The 14366-nt window shown below is 41.6% G+C and overlaps 4 protein-coding genes across 5 annotated transcripts; 3 read left to right on the forward strand and 1 right to left on the reverse strand.

The window, feature by feature from the left end:
* Positions 1 to 661: 661 nt before the first annotated feature.
* Positions 662 to 4218, forward strand: LOC130697419 (zinc finger CCCH domain-containing protein 18-like). Of its 2 annotated transcripts, none has more exons than XM_057520316.2 (10): positions 662 to 1481; positions 1540 to 1735; positions 1797 to 1871; positions 1934 to 2085; positions 2189 to 2494; positions 2562 to 3083; positions 3144 to 3447; positions 3509 to 3602; positions 3662 to 3783; positions 3861 to 4218. In XM_057520316.2, exons 1-10 carry the CDS (start codon positions 793 to 795, stop codon positions 3993 to 3995), a joined length of 2595 nt encoding a protein of 864 aa, XP_057376299.1. In that variant the 5' UTR covers positions 662 to 792; the 3' UTR covers positions 3996 to 4218. The 2 variants fall into 2 exon arrangements, with proteins under 2 accessions (XP_057376299.1, XP_057376300.1); XM_057520317.2 differs by having other exon boundaries at positions 3180 to 3447.
* Positions 4219 to 4522: 304 nt separating this feature from the next.
* LOC130697418 (BRCA1-associated ATM activator 1-like) lies at positions 4523 to 7982 on the forward strand. The gene is made up of 8 exons (XM_057520315.2): positions 4523 to 5747; positions 5836 to 6045; positions 6104 to 6340; positions 6406 to 6610; positions 6685 to 6958; positions 7017 to 7112; positions 7173 to 7268; positions 7342 to 7982. The coding sequence occupies exons 1-8, from the start codon at positions 4689 to 4691 to the stop codon at positions 7898 to 7900; spliced, it is 2736 nt and encodes a 911-aa protein (XP_057376298.1). The 5' UTR covers positions 4523 to 4688; the 3' UTR covers positions 7901 to 7982.
* On the reverse strand, positions 7925 to 9998 carry LOC130697425 (integrator complex subunit 15-like). The gene is made up of 9 exons (XM_057520323.2): positions 9841 to 9998; positions 9623 to 9746; positions 9425 to 9546; positions 9072 to 9371; positions 8934 to 9014; positions 8765 to 8861; positions 8527 to 8701; positions 8122 to 8465; positions 7925 to 8047 (listed from the first exon to the last, which is right to left on the reverse strand). Exons 2-9 carry the CDS (start codon positions 9714 to 9716, stop codon positions 7974 to 7976), a joined length of 1287 nt encoding a protein of 428 aa, XP_057376306.1. The 5' UTR covers positions 9717 to 9746; positions 9841 to 9998; the 3' UTR covers positions 7925 to 7973.
* A 482-nt stretch (positions 9999 to 10480) lies between these two features.
* On the forward strand, positions 10481 to 13575 carry LOC130697421 (biorientation of chromosomes in cell division protein 1-like 1). The gene is made up of 2 exons (XM_057520318.2): positions 10481 to 13214; positions 13321 to 13575. The coding sequence occupies exons 1-2, from the start codon at positions 10726 to 10728 to the stop codon at positions 13421 to 13423; spliced, it is 2592 nt and encodes an 863-aa protein (XP_057376301.1). The 5' UTR covers positions 10481 to 10725; the 3' UTR covers positions 13424 to 13575.
* Positions 13576 to 14366: the final 791 nt, after the last annotated feature.

Genomic DNA, 14366 nt, shown 5'->3' on the forward strand with positions numbered 1-14366 from the left:
GGCAGTTGCTTATCATCGTGAGTTTTGTAATATCTCATGATAGGATTGTTGACTGAAGCCGTATATGCATCAAAATGCATTTAAAGGATGATAACAAGCGTGGCAGATTTTATATTAAACCCTGTATTTATATTAAACTATGATTAGCAATGGTTTCTGAAAATGCATTAGGCATCCTTTCGTCGTAAACACAGATTGAACATAGGTACACGGTAAGGTTAAAATTTTAGCGTTTTTTATTTAAATATTTAAACCCAGATGCAAACAAGATAAAAAAATTATACCTAAACTGCAGACCCGATTTTGGATCTAACCTATACTCGACACATTACATATTGAACTAAACACTCACACATGCTACGTAAAATAATTGTAATTCAGTACAGTACGTCGTAGTAGAACAAATTTCAGGTTGAAATTCTGTAAAATTTGAAAGCAAATCCAGCTTTAGTATCCGAACTGAAACACAAATTTTCGCGCACATACTGGCGCCTTCAGTGTTGCCAAATTAAAATTTGACTTTAAACAGTATCTTTTTGCTCCTATAAGGAAAATGAAATCTCAAAGCATAAAATTCGTTTAAATATACACAAAGTTTTGCGTCTATTGTGAAATAGAACTGTTTTAACAAAATGAGCCTTATTTGTTTAGCGGCATCATTACAAACAGCCGAAACACAGGCTGTCATGGCGGCGTAAGCACCAGGTTGTTTGGCTATTTTGTGGTTTGGCTTTTTGTTGGCTTAAGTTAGATTGATGGTTACTTCTGTTGTTTAACGTATATCAGTAAAAAATGAGTCAAAGCGGTTTAAGTGCTCCAGCAAGCCCTGATCCAGACTTGTCTGGAACAAGTTCAAGCATAATTGAAGGCCAGTTGTATACGAATTCGCGTCCGGAAAGCCGAAGCAGCATTAGCAGCAACTCTATGGTCGACCAGGATCAAGCCGCCGAATCCAGCCGTTTGAGTTCAAACATGGATGACATTGACAGAAAGTCTGACAGTGGAGAAGTGATAGGGCTTGATGAAAATGCCCAATCAGGTGGTTTGTTGGATGAACACAAACAAGATTTGATGGCCAACGACTCTAGCAAAGAAGGTGAGGATAGCCTCGAAATGGTGTCAGATGATGAAATGGAAGCCAACGAAAGCTGCAAGGATCCTTCAAGCAAAAAATCTCCACAAATTTTGGACACATTGATCAAAGACACAGAACTAGATTTCGAAGAAGATAACCTTGAAGAAGAGCCAAAGAAGTTGGTTGAAGATAAAAAAGCTGATGAAGATGATGAAGATGGAGAATGTGATGGAGAGAAGGTACCTAAAGAAAAAGAGCAGAGTGATGAAGAACTAGAAGAAGGTGAGGAACTAGAAGAAGGAGAAGTCAGCAGTGAAGAAGATGTGGGCAAACACGCACGTATGGAACCCCGGCCTGTTTGTCGGTTTTATAGTAAAGGCAATTGTACTTGGGGTAATAACTGCAGGTAAGTGATAGTTAATAGGACAGTTTTCTCCACTTTACGGTTACCATTGCTTACATAGGTTTGTCCATCCTGGAGTCCTAGACAAGGGAAATTACAATATGTTTGCTCCTGCACGTCCATCTCCCCATAATGGGCCTGCTGGATCCTATGAAAGACCGTTTGAGCGACCGCCAGTCGTTCCACTCATCCCGCCGGCTGAATGGGCGAACGCGCAACCAAGAGCCGTGATTGTCAGGCCTCCACGTCATCCACAGGCATCGATTACAATTTCCCGTCCTATAAATGCCTCCATTGAATAATATTTGCTTATTACAGCCAGCTGAGCCACCGCGAACTGACGCTTCAGGTGCAGAATCTGCTTGGGAAAGAGGATTGAGGCAAGCAAAAGAGGTAGTATGGAAGTTAAATATCTGTACTATTTTTGGGTGTATTGACGAGATTTGTCTTCGCAGATGCTCAAAAAATCCAATCATCGCAAAGAAACTGACATCGACTTTGAAGAAAAGAAGCTAAATCTGGGGTTGGGCGAGGAAGAATTAGATAAAGAAAATGACTACTACACTCGACCTGCTAGTCCTGTTTTGCATGGAGACGTTCCTCCACCGTACGTTATATCATCATCCTTAAGAAATCCCTTGGAAGGAGAAATTTTATGTTTTTTTTTTTTTGTTTGTTTGTTTGTTTTTTTTAAATCTCTCTTCTTCAAGATTCGAAGAACCTGATACCGAACCATATCACAAATATCCACCTCCATCTGGCGAAGGGCGATGGCCTCCGTCACGTTATCCTCCTCCTCACCGTCATCCTCCACCTGGCTACCCGTATCCTTATGAAGGCCGCCGTCCTTACCCACCAGAATCAGAGTACAGGGAAAGGGAATACTATCACCCAGAAGGATACGAACGTCCACACTACTATGGCCCAAAGCCGATGGAACGAGATATGCATCCGTCTTCCAGCAAATCCCAACCCCAACTTCCTCCGGGTCATGAGAAACGGTGGCCCGACGAAAGGTACTACGATCTAGTTTTGCGTTTGCGGTAATTGTCCTTAACTCTTTGATGTAAACGTTTAATATAGGTATGTGGAAGTTGTCCCTCCAACTCAGCGTGGCCGAAGTGACGAATGGTGGGATCCGTGGATGAGGTCAAGATCTCCTAGTGGTGCTGGTGGAGGTGGTGTCGGTTCCGGTGGCCCATCCTCAGGTGCAGTTGGGGTTGCCGGAGGAAACTCGTCTGGAGCTAAAGGCACGAGGCGTCGTAGCTATTCGTCTGGGTCATCCTTCTCAACATCATCATCGACATCGAGCTCAAGTTCAAGTTCATACTCGAGCTCAAGCAGTCGTTCTAGCCGTTCCAGCGGTAGCTCTCGTTCCACTTCACAATCTAAATCAATGCATGTCAAACAACGACAGGGCCGTAAACCCAAAATCGCAGAACAGCGTATCAAAGGGAACCATAAGACTGCCTCTTCACTTCCAATCGCCAAACACAAACCATCATCAGCACCGATGCCATCATCACCTCCACACCCACAGTCCTCAAGGAAACCCATAGACAAACAGCGTAGCATACATGAGAGGTCACCTCAAATTCGAAATCGGTAAATTAAATTTCTATTGCATACGTTTGGACATCTTGCAAATTGGCATGACTCTCATAGGGACTGGTCAAGTTCTTCGTCCCGTTCACGTTCCAGATCTCTTTCCAAAGTGCGACCTGTAACCAAAAATAACACCTCCGCCCTCCCAGCGAAAGCTCATGCACGAGGTCGTGCCGTCTCAGCCTCCTCGAGTTCTAGTGAATGGGAATCATCTCCCCATTCAAACGATGCCGGACGACCACGGCGAACGTCAAACCGAGGGCGAAGAGACTTTGCCGAACGAAAGGAACTACGAGGTGTGAACCCGCCATCATTGTCATCTCATGCATCAACTAAGGGGAAAGCAGCCCCTGAGCCGCCCAAAGTAAGTCAATGAATACTTTTTTTTTCCCTAGAAAATCTTGTGACATTTGCCACCACAACAGGCGGAAACTAAACAGATTAAGCTGACTTTAAAGTCAGCTGCACCGCCACTAAAGAAGATAACCAATAGGTTCAATGACGACTCAGATGATGAAGGTATTTCGTTTAAGTGGCTACCTTAGGTACCCGTACTTCAATAATCGTTCTCTTTAAAGGTTGGGAAAAGGAAAAACCCGTTCCGGTAACTGTACCTCAACCTTCCCCAGTAACTAGTTCAAGTCAGCCTACTAGGAAACGAATCGCCGAATCACCACCTCCAACTGCGCCTGTATCAAAGGTGTGCATTCTAATTGAAATAGGATGAGCAAATCTTTGCATTTTATTTTATTTTATTTTTTATTGTTGTTATTTCAGGTTGCTAATGTATCACCACAAAAGACCGATAAAGGAGGGAAGAAATCCGCTGCTACGCGCCGCGAAGAATTGTTGAAGCAGTTAAAAGCAGTTGAAGAGGCCATTGCCAAGAAGCGTTCAAAGTTGCCAGCCTAGTTGATAAGACTACCACGGACTTGGTCGACAGGCTCTTCGTATAATCCTGAAGAGTGTCATGTTTTTCTTATGTTGATCATTCGATAAAGTACCACAACCCCCAGGTAGTTTTATGAACGATCATAGTTCACACGTCATTGAAGTGAAATAATTTTGTTTTGACTTATCACACTGTCACAACTTCATGGAACACTTGGAAATAAATGCGAAATGTTTCATATCATTTTTTTATGATATACCAATGTAGACAAATAACCTGATGCATAACTTTGATATTGTTTGAATTTGTCGAAAGCCATATTCGACGTAAGAAGTACTCATTCGAAACCATGTTTGCTGGACCCGTGAACTTTTATTTCTGCCGTATGATAAAGTCCAGGTCGAATACCGAAATGGCCGTTTTAATTATTGCACATCTTAAATACTTCATAAATCTACGACTTCTCTTTCTCGGTCCCTTAGCCACCTACTGGGAGGAACGGGTATTGATCAAAATAAACAATAACCAGTCGTCATACACCTCGTGCAGTTTAGTTTGACACGACTTAAAAGAGTAAAAACCCGTGATCGTTATTACTTCTAACCATTTCTGCCAGGCATCCTCACGAACACATAGCTACATTGTTGCAGAATCTTACAAACGATCTCTTTCTGCAGCCTTTGTGTCTTTTGTGTTGAACGTTAAAAACCGCCATGGGAGCTCAAGACGAAACCAATTTTAGTACATTCCTAAAAAAATTTGAAAAAGCGTTGTCTTTGCTGAAATCCTACTGCGACAAGCCTAAATCGTCCTTTTCTGAGAATATTTCTTTTCTGCTTGATAAATCTTTGGATCATCTAAAGAAATTAGACAGTGATGATGTTTGTGACTTACAACCTGTTGATCCCACACACGCAGCTCTTATCCAGAGTCAAAGTGTAAAGGTATTTTTCAACGACGTTTGGAAGATTTCTACAATACATAGCATCCATCCTTCCATTATTACCTTTGCCGTAAACCTGCTGCTACAGCTAACCAACAATGAAGTTAAGTTTAACCTCATGTATTCAGAGTCACAAAACATCTTTACCAAAATTCAACAACTGATGGCAACTACAATTGTAGAAAACAATGAGTTTAAAAAATCCATCATGAATTTCTTTTTAAGCCTTGCTAAGTTTCCGGCAGGCCTAAATTGGCTGGTGACTTCCGGTGCACTCCTATTCATTGTTGACAGCCTGAGTGACCGTACAATATTTACAAGAAAAAAAGCAGAAGAAATCATCAATCATGTTTTACAATTAGTCGATGACATCCAAAGGGAAACCATATTCACGAAATTAATAGAACCAATTTTCAAGGCCGGAAATCAACTCCAAAATCATCAGATAGAAAGTGATAAACTGCAACCATATTTCGAAGTTTTAGCAAATTACATTACTCAAACACTTGTCACCAACAAAAGGGATAAGTCGGCAGGCACTCTCTTGACCTTAAATACCGAAAAGGTTCTCTTTAATATTGTATCGACTGCCGAAAACGAAAAACTACTGACCCAATCGGCCTCTCTTCTTGCGGCTATCTACGCGAAGTGTGCCTTGGAAAATGAAAAAGAACATTCTAGTTGGGAAATTAAAGCGGTATCTTTGATACAATTGCTGTTACGACGTGGTTTCTTACGAGTTAGCCTGAGGATGATTTCCCACAGCTTGTTTGCTTGGAGTCAGTTGGAAATATCTAGCCTGTTCGTAAAACAACTTGTTCGTCTTATGGTAAATATAAGTAGATAAATTTTTTGTCTTTCACCCTCAGAATAACTTTGTTATTTATAAATTTGACCCATCTTCAATTTGTATTCAGATTATTCCGATTCTGGTCGATACAGATGAAGTAGCTGATCATTTTCCATGCTACACAACGGTTTATCAATTTTGGGAAGATTTAGATGATCATTCGACGAAGCCCATTAGCAGTATGCTAACTACAATGTTACGATCAAACAGTGAGCTCAATGAGCTCACAAGTGTGTCCTTGGTTGCCCTAAACAAATCTATAACTAAACTTGGCAAGGTTAGTTACAGATGTAGTTGTTGCAATTCCCGAATGTTAATTTTATGATTGGATTCAGGATTTAGCATTGAAAATTACCCGATCTGGACTGTTTCTTCTTGGCTGCCTAAAGGTTCCAGAAGCCAAAAGAATGACACTTATGTCCTTCACTCCACAGCTTGCAATTAACTTAATCAAGAGCTTATGCTTGTTCATAGATGTATATAACATTCGGTGGTGGGAAACCTACGAAACAATATGTCTACCAATTATCTTCACGAAGTTAGTAGCTTATAATGCTAGCCGGAATATTCAGGTACCATTTCCTTGTAAAGTGACCAACTATTCGCCGATTAACACGCCTTCTATGTATATATTTAGGTAACGTGCGCTGGTCTAAAAGGGATAAAATTTTGCATCCAGCAATCTATCCATCCAGACCAAGTTTTGCTGCTAAACAATTCACCGGATTCCTCTCTGAATGAAATGGCGTCTCTACTCCATCAGTGCACCGTTTCGGTTCATTGGGAAGTCCGCGATTCCGCAATGGAAGTCGTGCTGGAAATGGCCCAGTTGTCAGCTATTAGTAAGTTCAATTTTCGGTGAATAAACAAATGTTTTGCCTTTTCGTTGCAGTTTGAACATGCGTATCATAAACAGGGTATCCGCCATTTCAGCATTTGCTGATAAATTCACATTTACTTGAGGCGGCCTTGTCGGCGTTCAATGACACAGAATCTTATGTACGAGCAACGGCAATAGGAGTAGTAGCTGCCGCTACTCCTGTCCCTTTATTATGGGAACATTTGATCACTCACTCCAACGCATCGGTTATTAATAGTTGCTACGCCGTACTACAACAAGATAGTGAGGCCTTAGCTAGGCGTGCAGCCGCCAAAGCATTGACGCTTATTACACAATCAGGACACTTCCCGTAAGCAAATCTTTTTAGTTAGTCATAATAAATATTACGTAATTCTTTTCTCATCTAGGTCTGACCTTGACAGAAATGTACTCTACCGTTATATGAGCTCCGCTGCGCTTTCTGATCTGGACTGGGAGGTTAAACTTCAGGCTTTAGATTTTTGGCAAGTTTTAAAAATTACACATGAATTGGTTAGGAAATAATGCTAGTAATCTATGGTTAGGCGATGTATAATCGATGAGACGCTGACACAGCAGGGAATGTTAGATGGAGCTTTCCCCGAAGTGACGTTTTCTAAAGAGAAACAGAAAATAGTGCGGTACGGATTTCATCGATATTGATGTTCATAAGAAAATTCGTTCTCTATTGACTGCACCTCTTATTTTCTTTAGATTGGATACCAAAGAAATTCGTTCGAGGTTGCAAACTGCCTTATCCGAATTAGGTTCCTGTGGATGCCTATTCGTTTTACTCCAACTTGTAGATGACTGCGATGCACCCGTAAGGGAGAAATCAATTCGACTTTTACATCATTTGCGTGATGTTTTGACCAAGTACCAAGCATTGGACTTGCACGTGTGGCAATCTTCTCATTCACCTCAAGTTAAAACTACCGATTTCACATCACAAGAAAATCTTGCAATGGAGCATGAATTTGTATCTAAGAATTCGGACTTAGTAATTGACGAGATCCTGTCAGTTACCGACGCTTGTCTCGTAGGTGGTATTTTGGCCGACAAAGATCCAAAATTGCGACCAGATCCAGCACCGGTATCATCCGTGGATGCTAAAGATTTTGTTAACAAAATCAATATGATGGACATAGAGATGATGCTCACGTCCACTAATATGTCTTCCGATTTGCACGTTATTGACTTTGATTCGTTACTTGATGATTTGGAAGACTGTGTCCATACCGACACATCTCGCCCACGACCCGATTGCTATTGAATAATGTTCAAACGTACAATAGTATTGGTTTAAAAAAACGAGAAATTCTGTATCACGCATGTGCATCAGCAAATCAACTGTATCTCCGCACGACAATATCAAGAAGTCTGTTGTATGGAAGAGTACGGAGGGCTTGCATAAGCTCATCTGCGAACAAACACAAAAAGAAAAATTTGGTAAACATCAAATCGTTTGTACATGTCATATTTGGCAACACTTACGCGTATTTCCATAAAGACATCCAGAGGATTGGGCTACTTGCACGGACTGGGCTAGCCGGTCGAGAGATAGTTGGATTTTCTCGTTGTTTGTATTGTTCTTAACACAGGAATCTAGCAAACCCCTAACCAGAGTCACCAAATGACGAGGTGAAATCACCTCTGCTTGTAGCAGTTGTTGCTGACTCTGCAAAACCGATCGCTCTTGCATTGATTCTAAAAGGCTGGAGTGAAGCTGACTATAATTTGAATTTTCATCCCATTCCGGCTTACTTTCTTTTGTTTTCTCAAATTTAACAGGGAATGCCTTTTCTTGACTTGGATTTAAAGGAGCTTCAACGCACCATCTATTTAAAAAAAAAATTATAACTTAATGCAGCTTGGATGGGAAATAAGCAAAAATATTACTTTAGTAAACCAGCCAAAGGAGTAACAGATGTCATTACTATGCTTCCTTTAGGAAGCAGAGGTTGCAGATTCAGAGTGAGCGGTGTCAAACATAATCTCGGGTTAGAAGAAACCCAATTGACTATGGTGTTGAGCAAATAAGCTGGCGGTGAGATGTATGCACTCCGGTTGCCATCTGCAATTTTGATTTTGCATATTATTCAACAAAGGATAAAATATGTATATTTTTGACATTTACCTATTCCACCGTAAAGTTCTGCGGCGGCCGTGAGAAAACACGCGGTAAAATGAGGAGCTAACTGTGGGAGTTCTTCCAAGCAGCTAGTAGAAGTGATCTAAGGTAAATCAAATTGTAATTTCCATAAGAATTTTTCTGTTTTTTTAGGCTTTCCGTTGTTTTTCATTACATTAGACTGTGGGGTATTCAGAACAAAGTAATCTTCAATGAAGACTCTTGAAAGATTAAGCGAGTGCTGACTCAGGCATCCCTAGGAAAGTTTGCGGTTACGAATACGTCACAGAACTCAATTTGTTGAAATAAATACCAATTGTTGCATCCAAACGCCTGTGCAGTTTAAGACAGCTAAATTACGCGACGCCACGGCGGCCGATACCAATCGAGCTAGAATTCGCATTCGGTCACTGAGGGTGGCAGTAGCTGTTCCCGGGGTGAACACATCTGTTCGGGCGAATCCTGATGGGGATGGGCTAGGACTGGGACTTGGTGTATGAGGAGGAGTAAACAGCATCATGAATACCGTATTCAGGATGACTCTATCTTCTCCTGCAGCAAAATAACCCAGTAACACCTCAAGCAGTTGCAACTCTTGAATTGGATTTAACCTCTAGAAAAATTAAAACATTACACAAATGATCATCACATATAAATGATCTTTACCTTTCTTTTAGCTCCCTTGTGGTCTATTTCACAAAAAACAAATTCATCAATTATTTCCCCAATATAATCCAACTGTTTTGATGTGGGGGGACGTGTATGTGCAAGTGGGAGGCAAAGTTGTTCTTCATATAAAAAAAACGAAAGAAAAACAAGTTAGCAAAAACAATTTCTATTCTATGTACTGATTTATGTGCTAACCAAGACAAGCAAGAGCTTCCTTTGCTGATTGTGGAAAGTCAAGACGTCGAAGCATACGATGTAGTTCTGGTTGTGGACTGCCAGCTATAGCCATTGTTGTAGAAATGTTCTTTTATGTTCCCTCCTACATGAAAATGAAAACATTAAGGTAATTACAATTTTCGTTTAGCAATTTTTCATATTAAAACAAACCTTACATACATAATGATTTGACTTACACTGTTTTTTTTTTACTGAAGAGTTTAACATGCAGTCATGAAAAACTATTTTCTAAATTGGTAATTATATTGCACAGAACTATCGCTTTAAAAAAACATAAATAACACCAATTTTTGTAGTTAATCATCAGCCAAACAACAATTACAACTCAGACGAGCAGAAGCTTTTGTTGCCGGTCACATATCACACCTCAAAACATTGTACTCTATAGTCATACCCTGTAGTCTGCAATTTTCGACAACCCGACCAGAACCCGACGGTAAAAAAAAAAACAGCCCATAACTCCTCTGACCCGCCCCGAAAACCAAAATGATCCGACCGATCAACGCGAGGCCGAGAGTTTATCTAGATCAGCCTGGAGCCACTCGAGAGGCTTTTTTCCATCCGGGGGAAGCATTTCGCAGAACGAAGTAGGGCTTTTGGGGACCAGTGTGAAAATTTTTTCGCCCTGAACTCAATCGGATTTCGATCGCTGTTGCATTCGGGAATGCATCCCCAATAGTATCGATCGAGTTTTTGCCCCGCTTGCCCCGAATTCCCCGATTAGCACCAATAGGGGCAGATCCCTAGCTTTATCTACTAAATCTGGCAATGGCCATTTTTATTGTCTGCATGATAGTCTGCATCTGTGACATTGTTCTGTTTTCTGTAATTCTGTTTCATTTTTTTTGCTGCCTATTTCAACATTCTACATCTTTTTACCATCGGGAACTGGAAACGATTATCATAATGTATGTCTACGCTGTGTGACCTTAAATTATATTGAGTATTTTGCAAATAATAACCACAGTGAATCCTTGTGAAATAGCGACAGTGTGTGAAACTGAACGCTATGCTTAGATGAACGAGATTCTATTGATTATAAACCCCATTGAAATTGTAAAATGGAAATTCCGCCACCTTTTCACCAACTTCCAGCTGATCCAAAATTTGTTGACCAAATTGTAAATCAAATCAAGTCTCAAGGAACATTTGACCAGTGGCGACGAGAATGTTTAGCTGACGTAGACACAAAGCCAGCCTATCAAAATCTAACTTTTCGTGTTGACAGTGCTGTTGCTGCCTTTTTGAGTAAACAGCGATGGAGACCAGATATGGCAAAGAACCAAATGCGAGAAAATTTGAGAAAGCATATCCTAGAGCTGGGATTGATTGACAAAGGAGTAGACAGAATTGTTCAGCAGGTAGTCCAGCCCAAGGTGCTCCCAGTATTTCATCCAGCAGTAGAGAGTGCCATTTACAACTTTCTTGGCATAAAAAATCCTCGAGCTGGAATCAGCAACAAGGTGGTAGACACCAACTCCACCACTAGTTCGCCTAGAAAAGCCTTCCGTCCAATGCCTGTCTCCATCCCCTCTCGAGATAAAGAGGACTGCACACCACCCCCTGGAGAAGAATTTGATTTGGAAGCTATAACACCATCGCCGGAGCCTAGATGTGGCTCCAGCTTAAAGAAAGATCATGTTGAGGGTATGAGTGACGTCAGCATGGAAGACAGTCGACCAGCAGCAGAGGTTGGCCTGGAACGTATCTGCAGCCCAATATCTCCACAAAGTAGCAGGGAGAGTGTCAAAACAGAGAACGTCGAAGCAGCCGCACCGAATCGCGTGGGTTCAGCGCTCTCAGCAATCAGCTCTGGTGATGATCTGCCATCCGAATCGCCCGCTGTAGGCTCACCAGTGACTTCCGATGAGTTCCATGATAATAATAACCCCACAGAACACCAGCCACGAGATTCTCCGGAGAGTAGCATTGAAAATGATGACGACATGGAAGAAGATGATGAAGATGATTTTTCTAGCCCCGAATTTGAGAAGTTAGAAATTGCCGCACCAACCAGCCGTACTGTAACACCTGTACCAGGGGAAGAAGAGCCAGAAGATAAATGTGAAGACGACGCTCCAGTGGACGACCACTTTGCATGGCGGCCAAAAGCAAGTAGCCGTGATCCTGATCGGAAGCGTGATGAAGATCCCGATAATTTAGGATCTAAAAAAGCAGGAGACGCAGCAACAAACGGTAGTGCTTCAAGAGATCAAACATCTGAAAGCGGGAGTCAGCTAACAGGAGAAATGGTCAAATCCGACTCTGGGAAACCTACAGCAAAAAAAGCGTCAACAGTGACTGCAGAATCTCTTGATGCGGAAGAAATTCTAGGAGATAAAACGATTGATGCGTCTGTTTCATCTTCTACTAAAGAACGAAGTCGCTCAAGATTGGAATCACACAAATCGGACCGTCGCGACAAATCTCACAAAGATAAAGATAGGAACAAGGATCGCGATCGGGACCGGCAAAGAGATCGAGAAAAAAGACGTGAACGCGAAAAAAAGGAGGAAGCTGACCGACGGAGCAAATCACACCACTCCAAATCCGAACACAGAGATCGTGATTCGAGGAGAAAATCTTCCTCCCACCGTGATAAAGATCGCGATAGGCATAAGGAAAAAGAACGTGATCGCAATCGTTCAAAATCAAGTCACGAGGTCGATCGATACCGATCGAGCTCGCAAAAAGATAAGGGGAAAAAACCAAGTAGTCAAGCGGTAGAGAAGAGCCAGAAAGAGCCGCCCATTTCCCCACTGCCTACATTTCATCCGAAGGCCTACCTGTGGAAACGACCAACTGAGAAACCTAAAGCCCTGTGGGATTATTTAGCTCGATTTCCTGAAGAATTTTTTGACGAATCCAACGACTCCCGTGCTGGATTGTCTGACGTTTCCGTCTCTTCTGTATCATCATATGAAGATTCGGATTGTGAATCCACTATCCTCTATTTATCAGAAATCGAAATTGATTCAGATGTGGAAGAGGCTGTGGTTCAGTCAGGTGGACGGGTTATCTATCAATATGCACCAGGTATGGAGGAAGCCAAAGGTAATGTGGAATTGAATGGTTTGTCAGCCACAGATGAGTTCCCTCGATCTGAACCGTATTTGAGAGACCAGCAGTTGAACATCAATAATAACAAACGAGTGCGAAAGCTTAATACTCGATATAACGACAGCTACGTTGGTTCTGAATTGCGTAAGATCATCACAACGCAAAATTCAATAGACCATTCCCAAAGTAGCCCACAATTCAATAATAATAGTAAATCCCAACCAAGAGAAAACCAGGAAAATTGTATTCGAGTTTCATCACCGGAAGAAATTCAGGAAACAGAAGATGTGATTCAATACCAACCTTCTGACGCCAAGCGGCTCAAAACTGATCAGCCTCCTCCATCAAGTCCGGAGAGCGTCCAGTCAGATTTGACTCACCTTCCACACGCCCAACCTTCCACTCCACCTGTCGCTGATCTCCAATTGGCTGCGGAAGAGGATACCTGCAAAGATAATACGTCGCCTAATGGCCGCAGGAGATCCGCGACGTAAGTCTTTTCTCTTTCTCCATGATAATTATTTATTAATAATTATTAATTTTTCTTTGTCCATTTTATTGGGGTAAAGCATAACTTATTTAATCTAATTTTATAGGTTAAAGCAACCGCAACAGCGTTACGATGATACCGATTTGTACAAACCACGCCCAGTCATCACACCAAGCAGCCGCCGTTCCCGTCGCATAGATGATTCCTGATGGCCTGAAAATCAACGTAGGATTATCAGTTACCATCGTGCTATCGTCTTTACGGATCATTTTTCCATTCGTATGTCTACTCAAAGGAACCTCTGTTGAAGTCTTATTTCATGAAAGTTAAAAAGTATTTCATCAATAAATTTTCTTTTTATTACTCATAGTAGGCTGGTTAATAATTGCTGAGGGAACGTCGTAACAAGTTTTCAAGTAAACAAAAGGGTTGCAGAACCATTTTTGAAGAAACTTTCAAGAAACCCACATAGCTAATTTTAGTTATCATTTAGTCCCTTTCAAAGGCATTTTCCTTCATCCTTAAATTCCATCTTTTCTAGCTGTTAATGGTAGGGGGGTTTTGTATGTGATTTAGTGGCTTGGATCGTGACTGAAACTGCCTTCACCCGCGCATCCCACTAGGGGTTACGGCAGTTCTCGGGCTCAAATTTGAAAATGAAGGGGATATTTAAGGAAGAAAAAGCTAGTCTCTCAAACGACTAAATCATAACATCATGTGTGATTTTCTAGTTGCTTCCTTCCGGATCGCAGCCAGTATGCATTTTCGCTCGCACCCTTTAGGCGGTGCGGTACGCATACACACAGGCAGCAATGCTGACGCACGAGGACAGAGGGAAATGAAAGTTTATCTCTTCTTCTCCTTCCCATCCCCTCTTTTGCAATTTGTTTACATGTCACGTGTCTGTTGAAACCCGTAAAGGGAAGAGCGTCGAAGGCCGACGATGCCGCTCCTGTTGCTGCCGCCGTGAACAATCCACAGGCTTTGTTGACTCGTTTCTGAACTGTTTTCAACTTGGCAACACTATCGTAAAAAAGTAATAATAATAATAAAACTATTCCCTGAACCCGGTAGCTAAAAGGACGTTTAAATTTCACGAATGCACGGCCGCATTTATTGCGTATTTAAAGTTGAGTCTAATTCCACTTAGTT

Source organism: Daphnia carinata, chromosome 3 (assembly GCF_022539665.2).
Source record: "Daphnia carinata strain CSIRO-1 chromosome 3, CSIRO_AGI_Dcar_HiC_V3, whole genome shotgun sequence".
Taxonomy (NCBI): domain Eukaryota; kingdom Metazoa; phylum Arthropoda; class Branchiopoda; order Diplostraca; family Daphniidae; genus Daphnia; species Daphnia carinata.

Coding starts and splice junctions, on each gene's coding strand:
- LOC130697425 (XM_057520323.2), bottom strand. CDS start 9,716: ATGGCTATAGCTGGCAGTCCACAACCAGAACTACATCGTATGCTTCGA. Junction 9,547..9,622: donor GGAAGCTCTTGCTTGTCTTG/GTTAGCACATAA, acceptor TTTTATATGAAG/AACAACTTTGCCTCCCACTT. Junction 9,015..9,071: donor GCGTTTGGATGCAACAATTG/GTATTTATTTCA, acceptor AAACTTTCCTAG/GGATGCCTGAGTCAGCACTC.
- LOC130697418 (XM_057520315.2), top strand. CDS start 4,689: ATGGGAGCTCAAGACGAAACCAATTTTAGTACATTCCTAAAAAAATTT. Junction 5,748..5,835: donor AACAACTTGTTCGTCTTATG/GTAAATATAAGT, acceptor ATTTGTATTCAG/ATTATTCCGATTCTGGTCGA. Junction 6,611..6,684: donor GGCCCAGTTGTCAGCTATTA/GTAAGTTCAATT, acceptor TATCATAAACAG/GGTATCCGCCATTTCAGCAT.
- LOC130697419 (XM_057520316.2), top strand. CDS start 793: ATGAGTCAAAGCGGTTTAAGTGCTCCAGCAAGCCCTGATCCAGACTTG. Junction 1,736..1,796: donor GGCCTCCACGTCATCCACAG/GCATCGATTACA, acceptor TGCTTATTACAG/CCAGCTGAGCCACCGCGAAC. Junction 3,084..3,143: donor TCACCTCAAATTCGAAATCG/GTAAATTAAATT, acceptor TGACTCTCATAG/GGACTGGTCAAGTTCTTCGT.
- LOC130697421 (XM_057520318.2), top strand. CDS start 10,726: ATGGAAATTCCGCCACCTTTTCACCAACTTCCAGCTGATCCAAAATTT. Junction 13,215..13,320: donor GGCCGCAGGAGATCCGCGAC/GTAAGTCTTTTC, acceptor CTAATTTTATAG/GTTAAAGCAACCGCAACAGC.